General features: G+C 54.0%; 9 protein-coding genes across 9 annotated transcripts; 4 read left to right on the forward strand and 5 right to left on the reverse strand.

Annotated features, from left to right (window-relative positions):
- Positions 1 to 376: 376 nt before the first annotated feature.
- Positions 377 to 1,371, forward strand: ATEG_02337 (urease accessory protein UreD; the record flags this gene model as incomplete). Its single annotated transcript, XM_001211515.1, has 2 exons — positions 377 to 1,188; positions 1,278 to 1,371. The coding sequence occupies 2 exons, from the start codon at positions 377 to 379 to the stop codon at positions 1,369 to 1,371; spliced, it is 906 nt and encodes a 301-aa protein (XP_001211515.1).
- A 502-nt stretch (positions 1,372 to 1,873) lies between these two features.
- On the reverse strand, positions 1,874 to 3,364 carry ATEG_02338 (uncharacterized protein; the record flags this gene model as incomplete). The annotated part of the gene is made up of 2 exons (XM_001211516.1): positions 1,874 to 2,942; positions 3,000 to 3,364. 2 exons carry the CDS (start codon positions 3,362 to 3,364, stop codon positions 1,874 to 1,876), a joined length of 1,434 nt encoding a protein of 477 aa, XP_001211516.1.
- Positions 3,365 to 4,374: 1,010 nt separating this feature from the next.
- On the forward strand, positions 4,375 to 5,402 carry ATEG_02339 (uncharacterized protein; the record flags this gene model as incomplete). The annotated part of the gene is made up of 2 exons (XM_001211517.1): positions 4,375 to 4,412; positions 4,469 to 5,402. The coding sequence occupies 2 exons, from the start codon at positions 4,375 to 4,377 to the stop codon at positions 5,400 to 5,402; spliced, it is 972 nt and encodes a 323-aa protein (XP_001211517.1).
- A 232-nt stretch (positions 5,403 to 5,634) lies between these two features.
- Positions 5,635 to 11,176, reverse strand: ATEG_02340 (putative rRNA biogenesis protein RRP5; the record flags this gene model as incomplete). Its single annotated transcript, XM_001211518.1, has 3 exons — positions 5,635 to 6,186; positions 6,249 to 10,658; positions 10,742 to 11,176. 3 exons carry the CDS (start codon positions 11,174 to 11,176, stop codon positions 5,635 to 5,637), a joined length of 5,397 nt encoding a protein of 1,798 aa, XP_001211518.1.
- Positions 11,177 to 12,013: 837 nt separating this feature from the next.
- Positions 12,014 to 13,590, forward strand: ATEG_02341 (WD40 repeat domain-containing protein; the record flags this gene model as incomplete). The annotated part of the gene is made up of 4 exons (XM_001211519.1): positions 12,014 to 12,172; positions 12,296 to 12,398; positions 12,451 to 13,253; positions 13,423 to 13,590. The coding sequence occupies 4 exons, from the start codon at positions 12,014 to 12,016 to the stop codon at positions 13,588 to 13,590; spliced, it is 1,233 nt and encodes a 410-aa protein (XP_001211519.1).
- Positions 13,591 to 14,307: 717 nt separating this feature from the next.
- ATEG_02342 (chaperonin-containing T-complex alpha subunit TCP1) lies at positions 14,308 to 16,313 on the reverse strand (the record flags this gene model as incomplete). The annotated part of the gene is made up of 6 exons (XM_001211520.1): positions 14,308 to 14,691; positions 14,757 to 15,791; positions 15,855 to 15,959; positions 16,012 to 16,097; positions 16,159 to 16,206; positions 16,229 to 16,313. The coding sequence occupies 6 exons, from the start codon at positions 16,311 to 16,313 to the stop codon at positions 14,308 to 14,310; spliced, it is 1,743 nt and encodes a 580-aa protein (XP_001211520.1).
- A 322-nt stretch (positions 16,314 to 16,635) lies between these two features.
- Positions 16,636 to 18,594, forward strand: ATEG_02343 (proline--tRNA ligase; the record flags this gene model as incomplete). Its single annotated transcript, XM_001211521.1, has 4 exons — positions 16,636 to 16,977; positions 17,044 to 17,213; positions 17,273 to 18,528; positions 18,584 to 18,594. The coding sequence occupies 4 exons, from the start codon at positions 16,636 to 16,638 to the stop codon at positions 18,592 to 18,594; spliced, it is 1,779 nt and encodes a 592-aa protein (XP_001211521.1).
- A 646-nt stretch (positions 18,595 to 19,240) lies between these two features.
- ATEG_02344 (uncharacterized protein) lies at positions 19,241 to 21,442 on the reverse strand (the record flags this gene model as incomplete). The annotated part of the gene is made up of 1 exon (XM_001211522.1): positions 19,241 to 21,442. One exon carries the CDS (start codon positions 21,440 to 21,442, stop codon positions 19,241 to 19,243), a length of 2,202 nt encoding a protein of 733 aa, XP_001211522.1.
- Positions 21,443 to 23,677: 2,235 nt separating this feature from the next.
- Positions 23,678 to 24,106, reverse strand: ATEG_02345 (uncharacterized protein; the record flags this gene model as incomplete). The annotated part of the gene is made up of 2 exons (XM_001211523.1): positions 23,678 to 23,929; positions 24,032 to 24,106. The coding sequence occupies 2 exons, from the start codon at positions 24,104 to 24,106 to the stop codon at positions 23,678 to 23,680; spliced, it is 327 nt and encodes a 108-aa protein (XP_001211523.1).
- Positions 24,107 to 24,546: the final 440 nt, after the last annotated feature.

A 24,546-nucleotide genomic window follows, 5' to 3' on the forward strand; every position in this document is an offset into this window, starting at 1 on the left:
GATCTGGACGCCAGGAGGACCCAGGAGACGTATCGGCTGAGTGGAAGTCTGCCGTTGTTTGGCTACCCCCGGGGGAACCAGAAGGCAGCATCAAACAAGGGATTCGACGCCAAAAAAAGACCTTCACCCTCTTCATGACGCCATTCCACACAGGCTGTGTCTTTCCGTCGGCCCATTCTGACTGATATATCATGCGGACAGCGTCGCTTCGTTCCCTCAGCCCAAGCTTTTCTCTCTCTCCACCTCGTCTTATCCTTCTCTGTCGCATTTCTCTTCTCTCTCTACACTGATTCAGAAGATAGAGAGACAGCAGCATCCCTTTCCCATGATCTTCACACAGTACACTTCCTCCAGCAGATCATCCGTTTCATCCGCCATGCCGATAAAATCTCCTTTCGAGTCCTCCATCGCCAAGCCCGGTCAAGGCACCGTGGTCCTCTCCCTCCTCCCTCCATCCAACCCGACTCTGACTACCCTGACCTACAAATACCCTCTCAAACTTCTCACACGAGCCCCGGGCTATGTACCTCAATCCTCCGCCTTGTCCTGTCCTGCTTCTCGGCCCGTCCATCTCTACCTCCTCACCTACGGCGGTGGTCTCCTCCCCGGAGACCACATCGACGTCTCCATCACCCTCGAGCCACAGACCCGAATGGTTGTCACCACCCCACAAGGCAGTACCAAAATCTTCAAGACAGAGCCCAATGCGAGCACCAAGGGCCAACGCGGCACCCCAGCACCCACATTGTCTGACAAGAGCCGACAATCTGTCGACGTCAACATCGGCCGCGAGGCCGCCCTCTGCTACCTCCCCGACCCCGCCGTGCCCTACAAAGACAGCCGCTACGAGCAGCTGCAAACTTTCACCGTCGACATCACCCCGGCCAAGGGCACGACGACGAATCGGAGCACCAGCAGTCTCTGCGTCCTTGACTGGGTCGCGCAGGGGCGGACCTCTCGCGGCGAGAACTGGGATTTCCATCAGTGGCGCGGCCGCAACGAGGTCTGGGGCGTGAACCGCAACACCGGCGCCCGCAAGCTCCTCCTCCGCGACTCGCTCATCCTCGAAGACGAGCTCGACGAGCTCTGTCTGGAGGCCGGCCAGGAGACGATCAGCCGCAGTGAACTCATCCGCGAGCGGACGCGGCCGCACGGCATCGTCGGCACACTCATCCTGTACGGCCCCGTGTACGAGCGTCTGGCCAACTTCATCATGGACCGCTTCACGTCGCAGCCGCGCATTGGGTCGCGGAATTGGGCCTCATCTAGCCCTGCAGCTATGGAATCGACCCCCAATTACGATTCCAAGGTCACCTTCACGGCGGCGCGCGTGCGCGCCGGCTTTGTCCTGGTGAAGTTTGGCGCGGATGAGTTCGAGACGGCCAAGGATTGGCTGGGAGCTATCTTGCGTGAGGAGGGGACAGTATTTAATGAGTTTGGAGAGGAAGCGTTGTTCTGCTTATAAGCATTCGTCTCATGCATTTCGTCTCATATTGCATCTGTCGGCACATACAGACTTGTGTATACGCCACTTCTTTTCTGTTCACATGCAAGGCGCTCTCGGGTCGGTCAGGCTGACCGGCCGGAAACGGATCCCTGATGATACTTAATGATACCCAAAACACATCATGTTGAATGCTACCGTCCATAACAACCGAGGAATCAATCCCACAAAAGTTTCTATTTGCCTGTAACAATATAGTTCAACGATATAAACCAACCAAGTAGATCTCTATCCCGAGAGAACACCCGGCCGTACACTCCGATAACACCCATCAAACCGGCAGCTGTACACCAATCATAGACAAGCCCTGCTATATACAAACCGGCCATCTGTGCTTACACGATGGCCGCCCCTTCCCACGCCCACCACTCAATTCCACCAGTCCGAAACCTTCGGCTTCCAGTCCTGCCGCGTCGCACTCTGCAGATCATCTACGTTGAGAACATCCACTCCTTCGCGGACGAGTACACTCCACAAATGGTTGCGCAGACTGCGCGGCCACCCAGGCAGCCCCCAATACCGGACCTTCAGTCCGCGCCGGTGGGCACCGCGAATCTGGGCACGGATCTTCTCGATCTGAGCGTGGTCCAGCCGTAGCGACCACGGCAGCCCGATGGACTTCTTGAACGAGACGGAGGCATAGTAGCTATTGGTCCAGTTGAAGGAGCTGGGGGCGATGTCGGCAGCCGGGATGCCCGACAAGCCCTGGCCGGCGTTCTCGGCGGAGCGCGAGCGCGTCACCGACGCATTCTTCTCATGCGGAGCGGCCTCGCGCTCCGCCATGAGCTCCAGCGGCGCATCGAAGAAGATGTCGCGGTAGGTGGCGTTGGCGGTGACGAGATTGAAGGGGGTGTTGCCGGTGCCGACGATGGTGACGGGGCCGGCGACGACGGCGGAGCCGTTGAAGTGGGAGAGATAGCCACGCTCGCGGAGTGGGGCGAGCTGCGCGACGACCTGGTGCCAGGTGGCGACGCCGTCGGTCTTGAAGTCGATCAGCAGGACGAGGGTCTGGGCGGGGTTGGTGTCGAAGACGCCGTGGCGGGGCGTGTCGAGGGTCGGATGGAAGGTGGTGATGGGGTTCTGCTGGTCGAGTATGCGCAGCAACGGGTCGATGTACATGGTGCGCAGGGTGCGCTTGGGCGTGAGCGCGGAGGTGGTGTGGCCCACGTAGAGATCGTCGTGGAACAGCCAGACGTCTGCTTCGATGCCGACACAGCCGGCCTGCAGCGCCGAGAAGAGCGGCACCTTTCGCCAGTAGTCATTGTGCGAATGACAGCCGACGGGGACGATGTCCCTGGAAATGTCCGTGGGCCAATGCGAGATGTCGTCATGGAGGTCGCCGGGGCGTCGTCGCCATCGGTCGGTGGCCCGTTCGAATTCGTCAGGGAAGAATGAGACGATGATGCCGCAGGCAATGGCGACGAATTGGACGATCCCTCTGTCGTGATTGTTAGGGGAGTGTTGAGTGATGGGGGCTCTCCAGGTGCCAACTCACAGCATGAGGAAAAATCCTAGAAAGGGATACAGAAAGCAGCGAAATAGTCTGAGCTTTCTGCGTCGTTTATGAGGTGTTCTTGACTGAGATTCAGTGGCAGAGAGCAAGGGGACGGCATCACCAGCCTCTTTGTCGCCGGAGAATGCGAATGGAGAGATGGCGGCGAGACCCCGATGCCATAGGCTGTCGGAAGCGGCGTTGCGATCGAGACTGGGATCGCTCTGATTCAGCACGAAGCGGGAGTAGATCTTGTCGCCGTCGATCGCATCCTCCCCGCTGTCGCGATACTGGCTGGTGTAGTTGTCGGAGTGCGCAGTACTAGACGCGTTGGAGAGATGCGGGGCAACGGCGGGACGATAAGACATTGAGCCGTCGTCTAGTCCATGGGGATGTAAAGAAGGAGGGTCATCATCTCTAGAAGAGCCCCAACGGCGCTATATATGGCGATACCGGTCGGGGAGATGAGGGAGGGTCACCCAGCCGAAGAATGCCTGGTTCCTCGAGGGATTTAAACGCCAGAATCTCCACGGTCCATGTGCGGTTCAGACACACGTCATTGGTCCTGGACAAGCGACGCCAAACAGACGGGTTTCCACCAAATCGTCGGCCTGAGTACCAACAAGAGGAGTCCGTCAGAGAGTTCGATGCTCCTTACTTGGTCTAGATCTTGTCTTTGCCTCATCCTCCAGGCATCGCTTGGAGGGCTACCGAGTATTCTCCAGGGTCTTACGTGGATATCTCCAGTCGATTGCGATCCACGGTTGGTCCTCGCCACTCCTTCTGGAAGGCAACCTAACCCCCGGGTAAATCGGAGGAGAATATGGCAGCCTGCACATTCAAGCTTGGCTTAATGCGGTGTAACTGTGTAACTGTGCTTCGGGGAACCGACCAGTTGGCGCATCAGTGTTATTCGGCTGGTCGTGTGAAATCTGTCAGGGTCCATCACTGTGCCGGAGAGTTGCCTAGTAGATGTGGATATGATCATCGATTCCCATTCGACGCATTCGACGTGATGACAGTAATAGAAGCTTTGCCTGCAAGTAGCTTTCCGCGGAAATGAGGGAGCCTAGTGGTGTGGGTTGGTGCTGAATACCAGAGTGATATATATACAAAACTCTATATATCGAACCACACTGGGAATACGTGGTTAGTCCAGGCTATACACATGTAGAGAGGCCATACTTACCTGTCAATCAATTCATACACCTTCCATAGCCATGTGTCGTTGAAAGGTTGTCGTAGAAACGCCGTAGATGAAACCTAAGTACAAGGTGGGTGCTTATCGATAAGATACGGAGTTGATCTCGCCGAGAAAAAAGTTCGCCAAACCTCCTCGCAGTATCTTCAACCACCACGAACAACCCGGCCAGTCACAATGCCTCACAAGCACAAGCGCAGAAAGAACGATGACAGGTAATATATTCGGTAAATCCAATCCACCCATATAATAGGTATACTAACCATCGCAGCACCTACGATCTCCCTCCCTCAGTGATCGCAAAACCGCTCCCAGCCCGCGACCCCAACGCCAAATCCAAATCCAAAAACAAGAAGAAAGCCCAAGATGCCAAAAAGAATGATGCATCCAAGGCGCAGTCCCGTCCCAAATCCGCCCTAGAAGATGACACGCCTAAAGCCTTCCGCCGGCTGATGCAGCTCCAAACCCAGCGGACGCAACCAAAATCCGACCCCGAAGAGCCCAAAAAGAAGCGCAAGCGCGACCCCAACGAGACCGCGGAGAACTCTAAGTCGCGGAAGAAGAAAACAGCAGATGTCTCCGAGTCAACGGTCACCGCCGCGTCGGCGCCGCAGTCGATGCCCAAGATCCTTCCCGGCGAGAAGCTGTCGGATTTCGCCGCGCGCGTAGACCGCGAAATGCCTATCTCGGGCATGAAGCGATCAAACAACCCTGCGCCGTCGGATCTGCCCAAAATCCGCGAGCATCGCGTGACCAAGCACGAGAAACACCTGCGTCGCTTGCAGGAGCAATGGCGCAAGGAGGAGAAAGAAATCCAGGAGCGGGAGGCTGCGGAGCGGGAAGAGCGCGAGGGGGAATTAGAGGAGGAGACACAGTTATGGAAGCAATGGCAGGCTGAGGCTGGCAAGGCCAAGGCCAAGAAGAAGGGCGCAGGCAAGAAGGGTCTCAACCCGGATGACCTGGACCCGTGGGCGAAGCTCAACAAAACTCGAATGAACAAACCGGCAAATCCCCTGGAAGTCGCCCAGGCGCCGCCACAGCTGACGAAGCCGCGAGAAATCTTCAAGGTTCGTGGCGGGGCCAAGGTCGACGTTGCAAACGTCCCGGCTGCAGGAGGCAGTTTGAGACAGCGAGAAGAGCTCGCCGCGGAGAGAAGGAGTATCGTGGAGCAGTACCGGAAGATGATGGCGGAAAAGAGGAAATGAGCATTCTGTTACTTTGGATTGTCTTAGATTTCCCATGTTCATCACTCGAAGCAAACACTGTTTATAGGACCGCACATACGAGTAGCGTTTTGGTTCAATGCATGCTGAATGGTATCCACTAATTCTATTGCTTCTGACATCCGCAGAGAAACTAGAAAACACGTTCGAAGGCTTTTTATATACAGTATCTATGACCTTAACACCTGTCATTACAAACACAAAGAAGACCGGGTTATTCCTTTTGCAGAGACTTGACATAGTCGGCGGCCTTGGCCTTGATGTCTTCCACCATCTTCTCGTTTCCGCCATCGGCGGCGGCGAGCTTCTCCTCAAAAGCCAGCCATTTCTTGAAGAAGAAGCGGGCTTGCTTGGGGCGAAGCTTCTTGCTCTCTTCCACAGAGACTGCGCCCTTCTTGGTATCGCGGATACCAAGGACACGCTCAAACAAGCGACGGACCTGTTCCGCGTCACCGGCCTTGATCTCCAAGTCAAGGAGGATATTCCAGAGATCAATGCGCTTGGGGAAAGAGGACAGCAGTCCTTCGAAGACAGTGCGACCACGTTCGACATCACCGTTAGCAGAGCGGAACTCCAGCTGTCCGAACTTAGACGTCGTCTCAACATGCGTGTGAGAAGGCAGAGATTGCAGAGCACGAGGCAGCAAAGCACGGCCACGCTCGGGATCAGCCATGGTATCGAAAAGGAAGGAGGCGTAGTTGAGGTAAAACTTGGAAGAGTGGAAGATCTTTTTCTTGAGAGCAGTCTGGAAGAGCTCATCCGCTTTCTGTAGAGACACCTGTCAGTAATCTGGAACTCGCGTGTGTAGACCGGAAACATGAAACTCACCTCGTTCTTGCCAGACTGGATATAAATGCTGATCATCCTCTCATAGACCTCCTGGGTATCGTTGTACTGACACGCGCGCTTGAACACATCTTCAAGGGTGTCGTCGTTACCATAGGTGTTTTCCAAGTTGAGCAACGCCACCCAGATATTCAGTTTCTCAGCATCCTGTCCAATGGTGATTGTGCGAAGGGCACGCTCAGCGATCTCCCTCGTCTTCTCAACCTCGCCCAGCTCCAGCTGGAAGGCCATGTACTGGAGCCAGAGCTGTGAGGAGTCAGGCTCACCCAGCAAAAGGCGCTCGTAGTCGGCGACGGACTGGGGTCCGTTGGCGTCCAGTTCGCCGGTCCGGTCAACTTGGATTTCGGGCTTGCGGTGCTTCTTGCGCTTCTTCCGTGACTCCTCATCATCGTCGGAGTCCGATCCCATAGCCTCATCCTCGTCATCTTGGACATTGCCACTCCAGTCGAAACCGCCAGAGCCGAGGCCGCCCTTCTGTTTAGATGGCGCCTTTGCTCCTTCCTCCTCGTCACTCTCATCAGAGCCGCTGTCGCTGCCGCTGTCGCCCTCAATATCTATGCCGCCCATGGACATGTCACTATCGTCATCTTCCTCGTCACTTCCATCGACCTCCATACCACCAAAGCCGTCCAGACTAACGCCTTCAGACTCATCCTCGTCACCGCTGCTTTCTCCATCTTCCTCACCGTTGTCGAAGTAGGACGCCTTCAGACCGAAAGAGACCTTTCCTTGCTCGCGGTCAATCTTGATAATTTTGGCCTTGACAGCATCGCCTTCTTCAAACAGTGTCCGAGCATCATCGACCCGTTTCTCCGCCATTTCACTGCGATGGCAGAGACCGCTGATGTTTGCAGAGCGATCAATGACAATGAAAGCACCGAACTCTTCGACCTTACGGACCTTGCCGGTAACGATCTGGCCGGGCTTGAGGTCGCTGAGTGTAAGAGGAGCCTTGTAGTCGGGGTCCAGCACGGAGTCCTTCAAGCTCATTTGTAACTTGTTGTGTTCGGGGTCCACCACTGTGATCCGACCCTTGACTAGTTGATCAGCCTGGAAGGAGTCCTTCCATTCTTTGAGATAGGAGTCTGAGAGATCGGAGACACGGACGTAGACAGTGACACCGTGGCCGACGGTGACGAACAATCCACTGTCAGCCACTCTCCGAACAAATCCGCGTACCACATCGTTCACCTTGAGGTCCTTCATGGAAGTGATTTCGCGATCTTGGACGGGGAGAGACGAGCTCAGGACCTTCGACGGCCGGAGAGACAAGGAGATCTTTTTGTTAGCCTTGTCAACGGCAACTACGCACGCACGAAGCACCTCATTCTTCTGATAAATCGTCGGGTTCGCCTTCGTGTAGTCGTCCGCCATGTCAATCAAGTCAACAGCACCCACGATGGTATCGGTGAGTTGCATGATAACCTGTCTCTCGGTGACCTTGGTAACTCTTCCAGGCAGAATCATACCAACTGAGATATCCGAGAACGAGAGCTTGTCGGAGCGCCGTTTAGCGGACAGATCCAAGCGACCCTTCTGAGAGTCAACTGCTGTGACATGTACTTTAACAGCCGAGCCGACAGGGAAGTTCTTCTCCACATCGGCCAGTAACGACAGGTCGTCAGATGCATCCATGAAACGTAGCCGTCCACGAACATTGGGTGATAGGTTGACCCAGAGACAATCATCCGCAACATTGTTGATGAAGCCCAGCCAAGAGGACCCAACTTGGACTTGTTCCAAGTTCAGAGGGGTGGGGTTGGATGCCTTCAAATAACTCGGCTTGACGGAAAGCTCAAAGACGGGATACTTGCCCGTGCGATGGCTGATAGGGAGGAACTTGTGGTTGCGAGCATCGTGGATACCCAAAATTCTGGCTGAGATTACTTGTTTAGTCCGGAAAAAGCGCAGAGGCTGTTTCCGATCCTTGATGTCGTCCAACTTGTCGAATACTTCGGAGACGTCAATCCGCCCCTGGATGTTGTCTGCCAACTGAACGTTAACCTGTGTCGCTTTGACCGACACCACCTTGCATTTTACGACCCGTCCGAAAGAGAAATCAGACATAGTGCTCACACCGTCATCGACAGCATTAGCGACAGCGTCGTCCGAAGGAGTAGCCTTGGGTGTGGTCTTAGCAACGGGCTTCTTAGCTCCGGCACGAGTTGCTTCGGCGGGGTTCATGCTTAAAATGAATCTCCGGAAGTCAACATCAATAGAGTGTACCGTCGCAGTGACGATCTGTGATTTAGTCATGCCGAAACTGGGTTTGGTAATATTTTCGTCACCGACGAGCCGTTTGGGGACCAAACCGATGAGGCCACCCAAGAACTCGACGAACACTCCGTCAAGTGTGATGTTTCTGATGAAACCAGTGACATCGGACCCTTCTTGAACATCCTCGAAGTTCTCTGGGATAAGCCCTTGCTTGACGGCCTTCTTAAGGCTTGCTCTGCCCGAGACCTTGATGAGCCTCCTACCCCGCTGGATATCAAGCACAAGCAGATCGTTGAGTTTTTGGCCAACACGAATCTTCGAGAGGGTGGAGTTCTGCTTAGAGAGAGATCCGTCGGACACATGTTCAAGGGTCAGCCGAGCCACCAGCCCGAATTCATCCAGCTTGAGAAGCACATCGTCGCTTGATTTTTCGAAGACCGTTCCTGTGACAAGTAATCCAGGGCGAATGTTCTCGAATGCTTTCCTGTAGCTTTCAGTGAATGTCGAGGGGTCCTTGCAGGAGACAGCCAGTCTTCCGGAAGCGGCTTCCACACTGAGTGCGTGGACGCTCACTACTTGACCAAGTCGGAAATGTTGAGAAGGATCTTTGATGTAGGCTTCGCTCATCTCGGATACAGGAAGAAAGCCTCGGACCGAGCCATAGAACTGAACAACTGCGCCATGGGGCTGGATGTTGACGATGGTACCCGGAGACTGGGCGCCAGGGACGATAGATTCGTAATCCTTCCAGATGGCCGATTCGCTATTCAGTAGACTCTTCTTCAGAGTCAGTCGGATCTGTCGCTTCTCTAGATTGACCGACAAGATTCTAGCGGAAACGGTCATGCCTTCGCGGAATTTCTTCTCGGGAAATTGGAGAGGTGCATCCGCAAAATGCATAGACGGAACGAGGCCGGTGATACCGTCCGCCAAAGATACGATTAGGCCATCCACTCCACCAGCCCCAATCAACAACTTCTCGATTTTGCCCTTGACCACTGCGCCAACCGTGACATCCTCTAGGCGGAGGAAAGGTTGGTCGATGACTTGCCTCTCAAAGGAGAGCAAGTAGAGGTTGTCCAGTGCGTTATATCCGATGACTCTAGCTTCATGAACGGAGCCGGTTTGGAAGGGGCCATGATCTTCGGTGATAGTTTCAACCTGACCATCCGCCAATCTCGAGACATGGACGAAGCCGATATGTTTCGTCGATCCGATCTGGACGTAAACACCGAGACCGGGATCCACCTTGACCACCTTTGCCTCCTGGACGATGGCGGAGACCGCGGGGGCATCGTCGGAGGAACCGGGACCATTGCCATCCGAAGTGAACTTGCAGACATGATCGAGCAGCGAGAATCCAACCTTGTACGGTTCAGAAGCAGGGAAGGTGCAGACAAGACGACCCTTGACCTTAGCACCGATCTTGAACTTTTTCTCCAAATCATCTTTGCCAGAGTTACCACCCGACTGTACCAGATCCACGGTGGCATCCAACATGCCCATGATCTTTCCAGCAATGCCGTTTGACGAAACCTCGGTGAGAAGAATCTCTGCCGCAGTACCGGGAACGAACGAATTGATTGTCGGGGCCGAGCTGAGATAGTGCGACTTCTTGATGGACCCAGAAGAGTTGAGGTTGGCAGACAGCTTGATGACACTGCCATTGGCGTTCTGGCCAGTGACCATGCACAGGAACACAGATCCCTCCTTGATGTTCGAGTAATCAATCTTGGGGTCAATTTCCTTCGAAGACATGAAGCCCTTGACGTCGGAACCTTCGATCCCCAAATCCATCACCAAACCATGGTCCTCGACGCTCAAAACGGACGCTTGAACGGCAATGTTGGTCACAATATCCGATTTCGTGAGGCCAGAGTTGGCCTGTCGTGGGTCGACAGAGAGCTCAATGCGTTTTCTGTGTTTAGAGCGAGCATCGGCAGAGTCGCTTCCAACAGAGACAACATATGCGCGAAGATACTGGCCCAAATAGAAGTATTTACCCAGGTCGAGGGAGTCGTCCTCCGAGTCCTCGTCATCGTCGTCACTGCCATCATCCTTCAGAATATCCTCAATCTTCTGCTCTAGCTTCTTCGAGATCGCCGTCAAGGGAACATAACCGGTAAGGTTGTTCGGCAACGAAAGACCGATATTATGGGCGTTGATACTCGAGACCTGTCCTAGTACCATAGTCCCCGGAACGATGCGCTGAGTTTGTTAGCCACACCTTTTCCAGGAATTGCAAAGATAGACCGTACTTTGAAATTGAGTCCTTCAACTCGCACACCCTTCTCCTTGGCATCTGCTTTGGCGTCTTTTTTCCCTTTGCTTTTGCGCTTCCGCGACTTCTTCGTAGTCGTTGTGTCGTCAACATCTTCCATCTCCGCATCTTCATCCTGATCTCCATCCTCGAAGTCCGCGGAAGGGCCTTTGGCGCCTTTCTGTTCGAAGAGCACATCCTTGGTCGCTTGAATTTGGATTTGTTTGCGCTCAAGAGGGGTCAAGACACTCCCACCACCACGAGGGAAAGACGGTTCATCTTCACGCAACACCGTGAGCTCAGAAGCCTTGGGAGCATCACCAGTGTTTTGTTTCTTCTGGTTTTGCTTGCGATCATCAGCTCCGACTCGGGCACGCTTTTGCGCTGAGGAAGCGTCCTCAGCGGCGGTACCCTTGCGCTTGATTGGAGCCATGTTGGTGAAAAGGCGAGCACAGACAAGACCTGAACTGGCTCCCAAAGCTCTTCCGAACAAAAAAAGTTCTGGCGGAGACTTTTGGCACGGCGGGAAAAAAATTAAAATTTCTGGAGAGAAAACACCGACCGCCTTCCTGATCTGGACAGTCAGAATCACTTTAATGGGAAAGCTCACCGCCTACCGTTGGGGGCGACCGCGACACGAAAAAGCACGTCGACACGACACGACCGAGCAAGCAATGTTCCTTGACTCCACATCATGTCCAAGTAGCCCCAGCTCGCTTTTTTTCCCCTTCGTCCCCCTCCTCTCTCCCCCGTCCCCAGTCTTATCCCCTCTGTGCATTTTCTTTTTTGTTCACGTAGAATGTCTTTGTAATTTTGCTGTTGCTTTGGGGCACAATGAACGGCTACCATGATCTCCCCGAAGTCCCTCGTTCCGAGCCCGTCTTCTGTCCTCCTCCGTCGTCCCAAGATCTCCCATCCTCACCACCCTCTATAGCATCCGATGCAGGTGTTCGACGGAAACCGAAGAAACCCCCTCCGGTCACGCCCCGATCTTTTCGACGATTCTTTACGCCTCGGTCCATCCTCAATGGTGGGAACAATGCGGGTAGTGTGAGAAGCAACCGACAGGCCTTGAAGGCCCTCAGCTCGCCGGCTGTCAATCGCTTAGGACCAGCCTTTACTCGAACTCTGAAGGCTGTGGGGGCTAGGCCTGAGCCATCCGATCTACTTCGGACGCCGAGCAGGAAACGGAAGCTGTCCTTCTCGTCTATAGGTTCCCCTCTGCAATCCTCTCCTCTGAGGAAGGTGCGGATGAGGACCCCGGTTCAAGATGACGAAGAGCTTGATGTTCCGGTTCGGGATCTGGATGTTGGCAGTGAGAGACATAATGAGCTTCCGAAATCGCTTCCTCTTGTTAGACCATCCCGCAAAGTGGCCCCTGTTCAACGGTCACAGGCCTTGCGGACATCCGGGGGTCTTTTCATGCGAAGTGTGCTAGGGGATCGGGCGAACCGATTAACAATACGAGCCAATTCTGGTGCTGGTAGGCCTCCATCCTGGGCTCAATCTCCCTGTCAACATCACGTTCTTACTGTGTTTTGTAGGCTGGCAGGACTTAACTTCGTCATTCTACTCCGGGTCCGCGGATAACCACGCCTGCACGAACCCATCAGGGGACCGCCTTGTCCTTCCGCTTTGTACAGCATCATGCAACAGTGAGTGGATCCGGTTATCGTCCTGTTTATCGACCTTGCTAATGTCGTGTAGCCAATACACTTGTTGCAGTCGGCGACCAAGAAGGGGGCATCCGATTATTAGACTCCGCAAAAGACGATAAATCTGGCTTCTCTAAAGCATACCTTTCGTTCCATCCACATATGAACGCAATCATGGATCTAGAATTCTCTTCAGATGACATGCTTCTCGCAACAGCTTCGGGTGATCAAACAGCACTAGTCATTGATATGGCTACCCAGAAACCGATATACTGCCTTTCCAACCATGTTTCCTCCTTGAAACGTGTGCAATTCCAACCATCAGCAAACAATAAGGTTCTTACGACGTGCAGTCGTGACGGGAATGTGAACATTTGGGATCTACGGTGCAAGGGCTTCGAAAAGCCTTGCCTACAAGTTCGATGCTCGCTTGACTCCGAGTCTGAGCAGACAGCCGCCCCCCAAACCTCGAAGATGATTTATCCTCAAGTTTTGAACACGATTCACGGGGCACATGCTTGGATGCCCCAAACATCTGCCGCTGAAAAGGCGGAGCACCAGATTGGACGTTCTGATATAACTGTGACCTCCCTGGCCTTCCTGCCTCAAGGCCGCGAAAACCTATTTGTCACGGCGTCTGAAGCAAACGCTTGTGTCAGACTTTGGGATTTGCGCACGGCCCATAGCAATCGTCGGGGTCGCCCTGTGCTCCCGGTTTCCACTACCAGAGAACCGGAGAGCCACGTGAAATACAGACGCTTTGGTGTTACTTCGTTGACTCTCGGTGGAGATGGATCTCGCCTGTATACACTCTGCCGAGACGGCACCGTGTACGCGTATTCCACGTCGCATCTGGTACTTGGACATGCACCGGAACTTTCACTGAATAATAACCGCCCACGTCGCTCGGGAGGCTCCGATAAAGAAGGTCTTGGACCCCTGTATGGTTTCCGTCACCCGCGTCTGCAAGTAGCTACATTCTATGTCAAAGCTGCAGTGCGAAAAGCCATGGCTGATAAGCCAGAAATGTTGGCTGTCGGGAGCAGCAGCCATTGCCCTGTGCTCTTCCCCACGGACGAGCGGTATCTCCAGACGTCTGTCCAACAACCGACTGTCAATCTGGACGATGAAAGTGATCGATCGCCGTTCCATTCGAACCGCTCTGGCCTGCGTCGGACAAATTCTGGATTAGGTTTGGCGGGGCGCCTGGAGGACACCATTCCAATCTACCGGTCCGGCACGCCGTTGGTCGAAGGCCACAAGAAAGAAGTTTCCGCTGTATCCTGGACAGTGGATGGCGAACTCATCACAGTGAGTGATGATTGCAGCGCTCGGTGCTGGCGTGAAGGTCCACAAGCTAGAGACCTTCGATCTGGCGGCGAGACTGAAGGTCGACGTTGGAAATGTGGCTGGGCGGATACTAAAGATTCCTTTGATGACGAAGACGAATGATCTGGCAATTTCTGACGTGAAAGTGGTGTTTCCTTTGCCAATTCCCTTTGCGTTGCATGCATTACAGGCGTTATGACATAGTTGCTTTTCATCTAGCGGGCGTCATTGTCATGATCTACAGGGTTGTACTTTTTTATGGCAGCATCTGCATTGCATAGCAAATTACCTGTTTTCTTCATTATAATGAGTGATTTCTGATACATTTCTTCGGCATGGAACGCATTCATAGTTGTGTGGCCAAGCCAACTGCCTATAGGGCGAGTAGTTCAAATCAATCCAGGTATTAGATTGCATTTTGTCGTAGCTGTACAGACCATTTGTCACTACCAAATTCGAACGTCATGCTGTGCATTTGCACCTAGCTAGTGCCATAGACATCTATACTCATAACCTCTTATTATACTTTTTTCTTCTTCATCCCTAGGAAACTCCGAAGGGGAAACAGATAACATGTCAATTAATGGCCGTGTCCATCATCCTGCTTCTGCTCGGGGTCTAGCTTGATCATGGTGTCGATACGCATGATGGCAATGCAAGCCTCAACAGCACTCTTGAGCTGCTTAACTTTACCCATGCTAGGCTCCAGGACACCGGCCTTGAGGCAGTCATGGACCCGTCCCTTCATCAGATCCAGACCATAATTCCGGTAGGCCTTCATCTTAGCGACGGTCTTGGCGTCGACGTTGGGGTCGCCCTCTTGGATGCTCTGGGAGCGCGCGTGGCGACCACGGAGCTGGGCGACGAGTTCGGATGAGTCTTTCGCAGCGTTCACAGCAAGCGTCTTGGGAACGGTGAGGAGAGATTGGGCAAACTCGCCGATGGCAAGCTGCTCCCGGGAGCCCTGTAGATGCCACACTGGTTAGTGGATTTTGCACTGTAGATAAGTATTGATTGAATAGTACGTACCACGGTGACGGCGAATTCTTCGAGGTAAATGTGCAGGGCTGTCTCGACAGCACCACCGCCAGGGACGATGCTACCGCTTTCCAGGGTACGCTTGACGGCGCAGAGGGAGTCGTGGACGGAACGCTCCATCTCGTCCAAGCTGAAGTCGTTGGGGCCACGCAGGATGATCGAAGCCGAGGTGTGGACCTTGGTGCCCTTGACGAGAATGCACTCGTCATCGGAGATTCGCTCCTGAACAACCTCCTCCGCATGTCCCAGGTACGAGGCCTCGAACTTCTCATCTCCGTTCAGGTCGGACAGCGTGCTCACCAGAGTGGCGCCGGTCGCCTTAGCGATGCGACGAAGGTCCTCCTTCTTGCAGCGGCGGACGCCTATGGCACCCCGCTCGACGAAGAGCTTGAGGACCATGTCGTCGATACCCTTCGTTGTGAAAACGACGTTGGCTCCGGACTTCAAGATCATGTCGACCCGCTCCAAAACAATACCAGCTTCTCTCTCCCGGATCTTCTCCAGCTGATCGGGATCATCCACCGTAATCTGAACGCCGAGCTTCATCCGCTCCTTTTGAAGGTTCATATCCAGACAGGCAATCTTCGCATCGGTTATCCGGGTCTTCATGGCCTGCGAAGCCACCGTGCAGTTGAGAGCATAGCCATTCACCAGCATAGACTCCGTGCCACTCTTTCCATGGGCTTTGAGCAGGTTCACAGCCTTGACCGGGTATTTGACCTCGTTCCTCTGGTTCGTCGTCTTCACCAACAACATCGCATCAACCACCAGGTTCGCAAAGAAATCGGCATCAGCACCAATGATCTTGCTGGACATCGACGTCTTGGCAATGTTGACCAAGCTCTCCTTCCCCAATGTCTCGACTTTCGTGGTGATGTTCTCGTTCATGTATTTGACGGCCTCGCGGAGGGCTAGCCGGTAACCGGTGATGATAGTCGTGGGATGTATGCGGTTCTTCATCAACTCGTTGGCTCGTCGGAGGAGTTCTGCGGCAATTAGGACGACGGACGTGGTGCCATCACCGACCTATATTATACAACAATAAGAGCTGGACTTTCCCGGCGTCTGAGCAATGACGAGTGAGCTCACCTCCTTATCCTGTTGCTGAGCCAGATCCACAAGGATCTTGCCAGCGGGGTGCTCGATATCAAGCAGGCTCAGAATGGTCGCACCGTCGTTGGTCACCGTGACATCCTGGATACTCGTCAGGCAAAATTCCGGAACGTGGGGTCGAACATGTACGCACTCCGATATCATCCACCATCATTTTATCCAGGCCGGAGGGGCCAAAAGAGCTCTTGACGACATTTGCAATGGCTTGCGTGGCAAGAACTACACCGGAAATTCAGCATTATGGTCAAATCGACGGACTCGATTTCGTTCCACGACATACCGTTCTGCTCACGGACATCGGAGCCAGTGATTTTCTGTCCGCCCAAGACTGTGCGAAATTGGTCAGCTACTGGGTTCAGGAGACGGGACGCCAGAGGGGAGAAGAAGCTCACAGAGAGTGTCCGCATTCCGCGGAGCCTCGAAAATACCAGCCATTATAGTGTTCGAGGAAACGAGAGGTGAAAAGAAGGGAGAAACGGGGATACAAGAACTGGAGAGCGCTGAAGCTGATGGGGGGGTTAACTGACCGAGCTGCTTTTGGTGTTTGCGCTAAGAATTCTGCCGTTCCCCGGGCGGTGAGGACTTCCCCCATGCGGATGGCACTTTTTTTGTAGAGGGGCTGCGCGCTATCGTCGCCCCTCTTCCCTCCCTTCTTCTTTCTCCATCCCGCTTCTTCTTTGGCAATTGCTCTCTCTTTGCCACTCGCTGACCATTCCGGGCCGCTATTCTCTCTCTCTCTTCAGCCGTCTCGTCCGTCATGGCCAGCCAGGCTCCTACCGACCCCGCACAATCGCAAACCCTCCCTGATCGCACTATGAACCCCGCCGATAACGCCGCCCCCCAGGGGGAGATTTCGAAGAACGCCGCGAAGAAGGCTGCCAAGGCCGCGAAGCAGGCATCCGAGAAGGCTGAGAAAAAGGGAAAGCAGCAGCAGCAGGCCAAGGCTGCTCCCAAGGCTGCTAAGAAGAAGATCGACGGTGCGGCCTTGATTGGTATTGATGTGTCCAAGGAAGAGGATTTCCCCGGATGGTACCAACAGGTCCTCACGAAGGGTGATATGCTGGACTACTACGATGTTTCTGGATGCTTCATTCTGAAGGTAGCTACGCCTCCTCTTTGACCTCTTGTCGAGTCTCTTGGGTCGTATGGAACTAACGTGACTCAGCCCGCTTCGTACAGCATTTGGGAGGAAATCCAGCAGTGGTTCAATACGCACATTAAGAAGATCGGGGTGAAGAACTGTTCCTTCCCCCTCTTCGTCTCCGAGGATGTCTTGCAGAGAGAGAAGGATCACATCGAAGGCTTTGCTGCTGAGGTCGCCTGGGTGACTCACGCGTATGATATCTCCCAGTTCCCTCGAAGCATCGTGTACTGACGCCTTATCCTTATTTCAGAGGCTCCACTCCCCTCGAGAAGAAGATTGCCATCCGTCCTACCTCGGAAACCGTCATGTACCCTTACTACTCCAAGTGGATCCGTAGCCACCGTGACCTGCCCCTTCGTCTCAACCAGTGGAACTCGGTTGTCCGGTGGGAGTTCAAGCACCCCCAGCCTTTCCTCAGAACCAGAGAATTCCTGTGGCAGGAGGGCCATACCGCGCATCTGACCCAGGATGCTGCCCACGAGGAGGTCATGTATATCCTCGATCTCTACGCTAAGATCTACGAAGAGCTCCTTGCCGTTCCCGTCGTCAAGGGTCAGAAGACAGAAAAGGAGAAGTTTGCCGGTGGTCTCTACACCACCACTGTGGAGGGATACATCCCTGCAACTGGCCGTGGTATCCAGGGTGCTACCTCCCACGGTCTTGGACAGAACTTCAGCAAGATGTTCAACATCACTGTGGAGGACCCCTCCGCCAAGGGTGACGAGAAGAAGCCCCCTATCCACGTCTGGCAGAACTCCTGGGGTCTGTCCACCCGTACTCTGGGTGTCATGGTCATGATCCACAGTGACAACCACGGTCTGGTCCTTCCTCCCCGCGTGGCTGAGACCCAGGTCGTCATCGTCCCTGTTGGTATCACCGCCAAGACCAGCGACGAGGAACGCGAGAAGCTGTACGCTGAGATCGACGGCCTCACCACCGTCCTGACGGCCGCCGGCGTCCGCGCTACCAGCGACATGCGTGAAGGTTACTCCCCCGGTTGGAAGTTCAACGACTGGGAGCTCCGTGGTGTGCCTCTGCGTCTTGAGTTCGGTCCTGGCGAGTCCGCTGGCCACTTTGTCACTGCAGCCCGCCGTGACATTCCCGGTAGGGAGGGCAAGAGCACCATCCAGATCTCCGACCTTTCGACCGCCGTCCCCGCTCTGCTCGAAACCATCCAGAAGGATCTTTTCACTCGTGCCGACAACGAGTACCGCTCTCACCGCAAGATCATCACCAACTGGGACGACTTTGTCCCCGCCCTCAACGAGAAGAACGTCTGTGTCATCCCCCACTGTCTCACCGAGGAGTGTGAGGACCAGATCAAGGACATGAGCGCCCGCAAGGCCGAGGAGGACTCCGATGAGCCCCAGGACGCCCGTGCCCCAAGCATGGGTGCCAAGTCCCTTTGCATTCCCTTCGACCAGCCCGAGGGCATCACCCCCGGAGTTACCAAGTGCACCAACCCCCAATGCACCCGGACGGCCGAGAAGTGGTGCATGTTCGGACGTAAGTCTTGCCCTAGTATCAAAGATTCTAGAATAAACACTGACGAAACCACCAGGTTCCTATTAGACGATCGATAGCAACGAAGCTAAATATCCTTTTCATTTTTTCACTCGTATCGAATCAATAGCATTTGCGTCGTACATTTTGATTTGGTTCCATGACATTCACGAGTTCTCTTTCTTTTTCTTTTCTCTTTGATTGTGACACGCCTATGATTGTTGCGATTTACTACGTATAAGTGTAACCGCCGAAAAGTCCATTGAAGATTACGAATGTTCTCTCCGGCACACATGTGATTAGCATACTTGTTTTGGCCCTACACAATACAGTTGTCGCTGGTTAATTGTTTGAGCGAAATATTTCGTCTGATATCTTTATTTGAACGTGCCGTTTTAGCAGCACTAGTCAGTACCGAGGTTTTAAGAAATAAACTTGGACAGACGCAGGTATGCAAGACCAATCTACCGAAAAAAAAGACAAGGAAAAGAAAGTATGTGCATGCAGGACAGACCAGAATTTTGACGAGAATGTAGAGATAAACAAAGATATTGAGAGAGCGACGGTATAACCGATGGTATAAGTAACGAAAGGAAAAAGACTAGCAGGATATGCAAGATGTAGACGATGGCTAAATGGTATCCTTAAGGAAAAAAAAAAAAGAAGAACCGAATCCCAGCGCCGGTAGAAACCCTCAGATGCCCACTGAATCCGTTCAATAAGACTCCACTGAACGCGCACCGCGGACCACATTCCTACTATCCTTTGAAGAAGGCCGCGAGGAATGGTGCTGATGCTGATGGCGATTCTCATGCGCGGCAGGCACATGCCCGCGGAGACTGACGCTCCGCCGGGCCTTCTGCGGCCAATTCATCAGCCGGTATGCGTTCTGCGGTGTGGTGTTCTCGGCGATGTAGGTTACGTTGTTCTCGTCGACGCCCTGGATCTGGACGTGCGGGATACCCACGCTGGGTAACTGGATGACCTCCTCGTCACTGTCGTCCACGGAGAAGCTGGGGTGGCTGTCGCTGGAGGAAGCGGAGGTCTGGGCGCGCATGTAGTACACCGAGGGCGAGGCGGCGGCGTCCGACGCGCTGTGCAAGGAGACCGTGCCCAGGGAGTGGGAGTGACCAAGATTCTTGGGGGGTTCAGGAACGGGGTTGGGACGGGATGGGAAGCCGGGGGCGGATTTCTGGGAGCGGAGGAGAATGTCCATGTAGGTCACTGGTTCTTCGCGGGGGGCCTCCTGGGGAACCATGGAGTCGAAGAATCCCGGCGAGGGGGGTGGAGCGTCGGTGTGTCGTCGGCGGGTTGGGGTGGTAGCTTCCGAGGGGCGGCGCAAGACCTTCGATGGCACGCTGGTGGAGATACTGCGGTTCGCCTCCGAACCCCCTCGGTGTTTCTTGAAGGAGCCCCGTCTGATCAGCTTGGAGAGCTGGCTGTCTTTCAAGGAGAGGGTTCTGGTTGATCCTGGGGCGGGGGATTTTGCGCCGCTGGCGGCGCGGTCAAAGCATGCTTGGGTGGGAGAGGGAGTGAAAGGGGGTCCTTGGTTGGGGACCGGGACGCGCTGGAAGGCCTCGTGGGAGTTGATTTCCCGGATGATCGCATCTTGGAGAGTCTCGAATGTAGGATGGGGCGTGACCGCTTGGGTAGAGCTGTATGCCTGACGGAACATGTCCATGATCTCGGCGATCTTCTGGTCTGTCGGGGGCAGTGGGGATAGAGACGTGGGAGTAGCAGCTGGCAAGGGGCTGTTCATGACCTCTGCGATGTTGGGGGTTTGCTTCATTTCGTAGTTGCTAGGAGTTGGGGGTTGGATAGCACGGTGGCCAATCTTTGTAGAATGGCCACGAGATGCTAGTTCGGTGTCGATGGATAGGTCCCGTACGTTCTTCTTCGACCCTGACCTAGGGGCCATTGGCGGTCGGTGGCTTTGAGGAGTCGGACTCGTGTTTTGGTTTCTGGTCGTCTTCGATTGTGTTTCTTGCACGGGTTGGTTCTCGTTGGGATCCGCGTCCCGCCTCACCATCATTGGCAACGTTGGGCTATCAGGTAGAGGGGTGTTGCTCCATCGTTTGCCCTGTTTATATGACGGCGGCACCTGGAGGGTCGGTTCCGAAGTCACCCTTTTAGGTTCATGTTGCTGTTCGCTGAGAAGCATTGGCGCCGACCTCTGTTGACGGAGCGGGCTGCCATTCGGGGTGGTCTGCCGTGAAGCGGTTATAGCCTCGACGGGCTCAGCGGACGAGCCTTTCGAGCTTGGGGCTCTTCCAAGCGGTGCCGTCGACGCCTGATTCTCATCTGCTCTGGATCGTGGACGAGAGCCAGGACTATCCGGAGAGTATTGCGAGGTAGACTGGAAGCTCCGCCCTCTGCTTCGACCACTCTTCCGGCGAGACAACGAACGGAAACTCTTATTTCGTGAAATGTTCCTGTCTGCGACGTCTTCCTGGTACAACGCAGAGACAAGCCGACTGTAGACATTTTTCTTCGGCGGCGGGGGCTGAGGCGGACATTGGAGAAACTGGGTCATGTTCCGCTCCGCGATGTCTTCGTTGTACGGCGTCGTTGGCGACAACGAGGTCGTCGACTGCATGTGGTACCGATGCGACGAGAACAGCGCGTCCAGCAGGTCAACATGGCGCGGTGTTCGCTCGGTCAGTCGACTGGAGCCCCGCGAGGGCGCCGCCTGGGAACGAGGGGACATTGGACGAGCCTGCAACTGGTCGTGCATGACTTCGAATTGCTTTTCGATTTTATGGAACTGCTGCTCGACGCCACGGGATCGGGCACTTTTGATACTTCCAGACTTGGAGGAGGGAAGACTAACATGTCTTAGACTGCCTGCGCGAGTGTCCCCTCCTGGAGAGCCCGATGGGCTCTTTTCCGCCTGGAAAAACCGCTTAAACGCGACCATCTCGACGGGTCGTAAGACGTAGATCAACGGTAAGACTATCACCGGTCAAAGGCAAAGGTGAATGAGCGTGAGAGAAGAATGTGCTTTGTGTCGACATGAGACCTAGTAAAGGAGGGACAGGAAGAAAAGAGTACAAAAGAGCGCTGTCATATAAGAGAGAATGGGGAAAGCCTTAACATCTGAGCTGCTGTCATGGTATCATCCAAACGTTAGGGCTTGGGTTGAATCTACCCACTGTACAGGTAGTATATCAGACCGACGCAACAACTCATGCTCAGAAGAGAAAAATCCAGAAAATGACGGGGGCCGAGGGGGAAAAAAAGGTCAAGAAGGATAATGAACATGGGATCGGAACGGAAGAGCCTAGAGTTTACGTCCCTCCACTTGGTTTGCAGATCGTATACTTGTTCCTGATTCCAGGGGAAGTCCCAGCAGATGGGGCTGGACCGACGGGACGGGATGGATTACTGTAGACAGGACCTGTTGGGATACAAAGGACATGGTTTTTATTATCACCCGACGGAGGCCAATAGGTTTTCAATCTCTTCCCCCTGGTCCAAAACGGCGGCATGGGGGAGGGCGTGCACCGATGTGCCTGATCTGATCGAGAACAATACAAGATCGGCTGCATGACGCGACCTATGCCTAGGCACGGTGTGCCAGAACGTGCACAGCTAGGGCCCTAACGTCTTTCCCGTCATGTGTGATGCATAGACTAGTCGCTGCGGTTTTCTCTCACTGCCAACTGGGCTCCACCTGACAGCAATGGCATTGAGCTGGGATCAGCAGCTCGTGTGATCTTTCAGACAACCCCCGTGTATTATTACCAGTGGGGAGTTGGAACAAAAACCGAGAGGACCTGAAAAGGGAGAATCCAGCGGGATGGGTAAAGGATCGAAAGCACCAAGTCGACCTCTGTCCAATCCGCGGAAATGTGGATCGATGGTTGAGAGAGCTCGACAAGAATAGGAGACCAGGCTATGCCAGTCAGCGAGCGGGAAATTGCGTTGAATGGGGCCGACGAACGCGGAACAGCAGTTAGTTCGAGTTAGCGGGTGCGAGATGAACTACCAGAGCGACTATGGGCATCTTAGGGAGGGATCGTCGACGGGACAATGAACGGATGGCATAGCGGGCTGCCTGGAGAGCCGGGTCCTCTCAACTCCCAAGGCTGAAATACCTTCACGGCCCCAGGATTAATCTCCCGGACAGTGGTGGCGTTTATGGATCATCATGAACAGGAGGAGCTCCATCGACAATCCTCGTAGGATGAAACACCGAAGGGGATATAAGGTTGGGAGTGGTGAGAGGCACCAGTGGAACCAGATGGATCCGAGCAGACCGCCATCGTTCGTATGGGTGTGATAATGCAGCCACGATACGTAATAACCAATCCCCTGAACCGTCAATAAGAAGAATCCGCCTGGGAAAGAAACCGTTGACGCACCAGCAGAATCTGATAGGCAGTTGCCTTGCAAATTGCGCGACATGACAGGTCGACCTGACTCGATAGGGGAGCTGTCTCCTGAATTTAGCCTCTCCAGAAGGGCAAACTATCACGAGTCCGGCTCGCGACTAACGGACTAGTCCAGCGATCGGGGATCAGATCCAGTTCTATTTGGGACTCTTAACAAGTTCGGATATTGCTCCGCAATGATCTTAGTCCGTTGGTAGGAATCGATTTCCGAGAGACACAACAAAGAAAAACATTAGCACGGTTCCAAAGGAGAAGGGAAGAAAGTGGGAGGACTCTGGAGTTGTACAGGACCATACCAGATTACTGCTTTGGGTATGTTCTGATTAATCATCACGCATCGGCCCTTCTCACCACATTAGGCTAGCCCCGTGTGATTCCAACTGTTCAAGGCAGATATCACACTCTTCGCAACTGCATCGCCCTTCGACAGGATGACAGGGGGATGCAGTCTGTATCACAGTCTAGCCGCTGGCCCCAGGAACCCTGCATACACGTTGAATCACGTGGCTGTTAAACGTCTTTGTTGGCTGGCGAGCTAAGTCCCTAGCTGCTGTGACTAACTACCTACCAAACGGTCCTTAACGAACGACAGGCCAATGCACTGTGAGCTATCATGGTGATCTCACGTTCCAAATGACTATTCCTCCTGGTCATCCAATCATTCCTTTCATATCCCCGTGAATATCACCTCCAGATGATCAACAAGATCCATCGTATCGCCTTATCTCCATTCCTGATAAATCCACTCCAAGGCGTAGTCACTTGCCCTGGGCTTCCTCTTCGCCCTTCACAGTGGGCTCCTCAACCTTCTTGCGCTTGGTGATACGCTGTTTCTGGGGCGAAGGAGTAGGAGAAGCTTCAGAGGCGTCACCTTCGCCGGCCGCCGCCTTGGTGAGGTCCGCCTTGCCATCGATGATCTGGGGGTCGAGGACCTTCTTGAGGCGATAGTAACGCATACGCGCCGCGGGAGGGTTCAAATTGGTGGCTTCGGCCACGGCGTTGAAGTCGATCTGTAGGCGTCACATTCCGTGTTAGCTAATTGTAAAGATAAATGTAGCTCCGAGGTGACGGCCGTATTGGCGCCATGTCTCTCGGATCTGTAGGAGAGTTACCTCTTTTCCGGACTTCATCAGACAGATGTAGAGGAACATGACGTTCGCGTCAGTCTTGTTCTTGGGAGGAGCCATGGCGATTGATGTTACAGGTATTCGGTGTGTAGTAGGTGGTAGGAGTGGTTGTTGATGGGAAGAAAATGAGGTTTTTCGGAGTGACGGAGAGGCGTGGAAGTTGAAGTAGAGGTGAAGAGGATGGGATGAATACCTAGAAGAAGGGCTTTGTTGTCGTGAGAGTCTCCCGGCGCATGCTCGCTGCCTGGTCTTTCATTCACTGATCAGATTTGTACCGGAATCTTCTGCTTGTTTGTTCACTCATCGCCGAGACAAGCTGTCAACATTCACTGCAACTCACTAGAGGAGACGCAGCCAGGCCATCTTGATATCCACAATGATCCTATTGCCTGTTGACTGATCCTATTGCTCATTGCCTAGAGTCATACTAAACGAATAAAATTCCCATGTCAATCAGAGTACCAACAAATTATGTAGTTATATCTAAGCCAAGTCAGACT

Source organism: Aspergillus terreus, genomic scaffold (assembly GCF_000149615.1).
Source record: "Aspergillus terreus NIH2624 scaffold_3 genomic scaffold, whole genome shotgun sequence".
In the NCBI taxonomy this organism is placed as follows: Eukaryota; Fungi; Ascomycota; class Eurotiomycetes; order Eurotiales; family Aspergillaceae; genus Aspergillus; species Aspergillus terreus.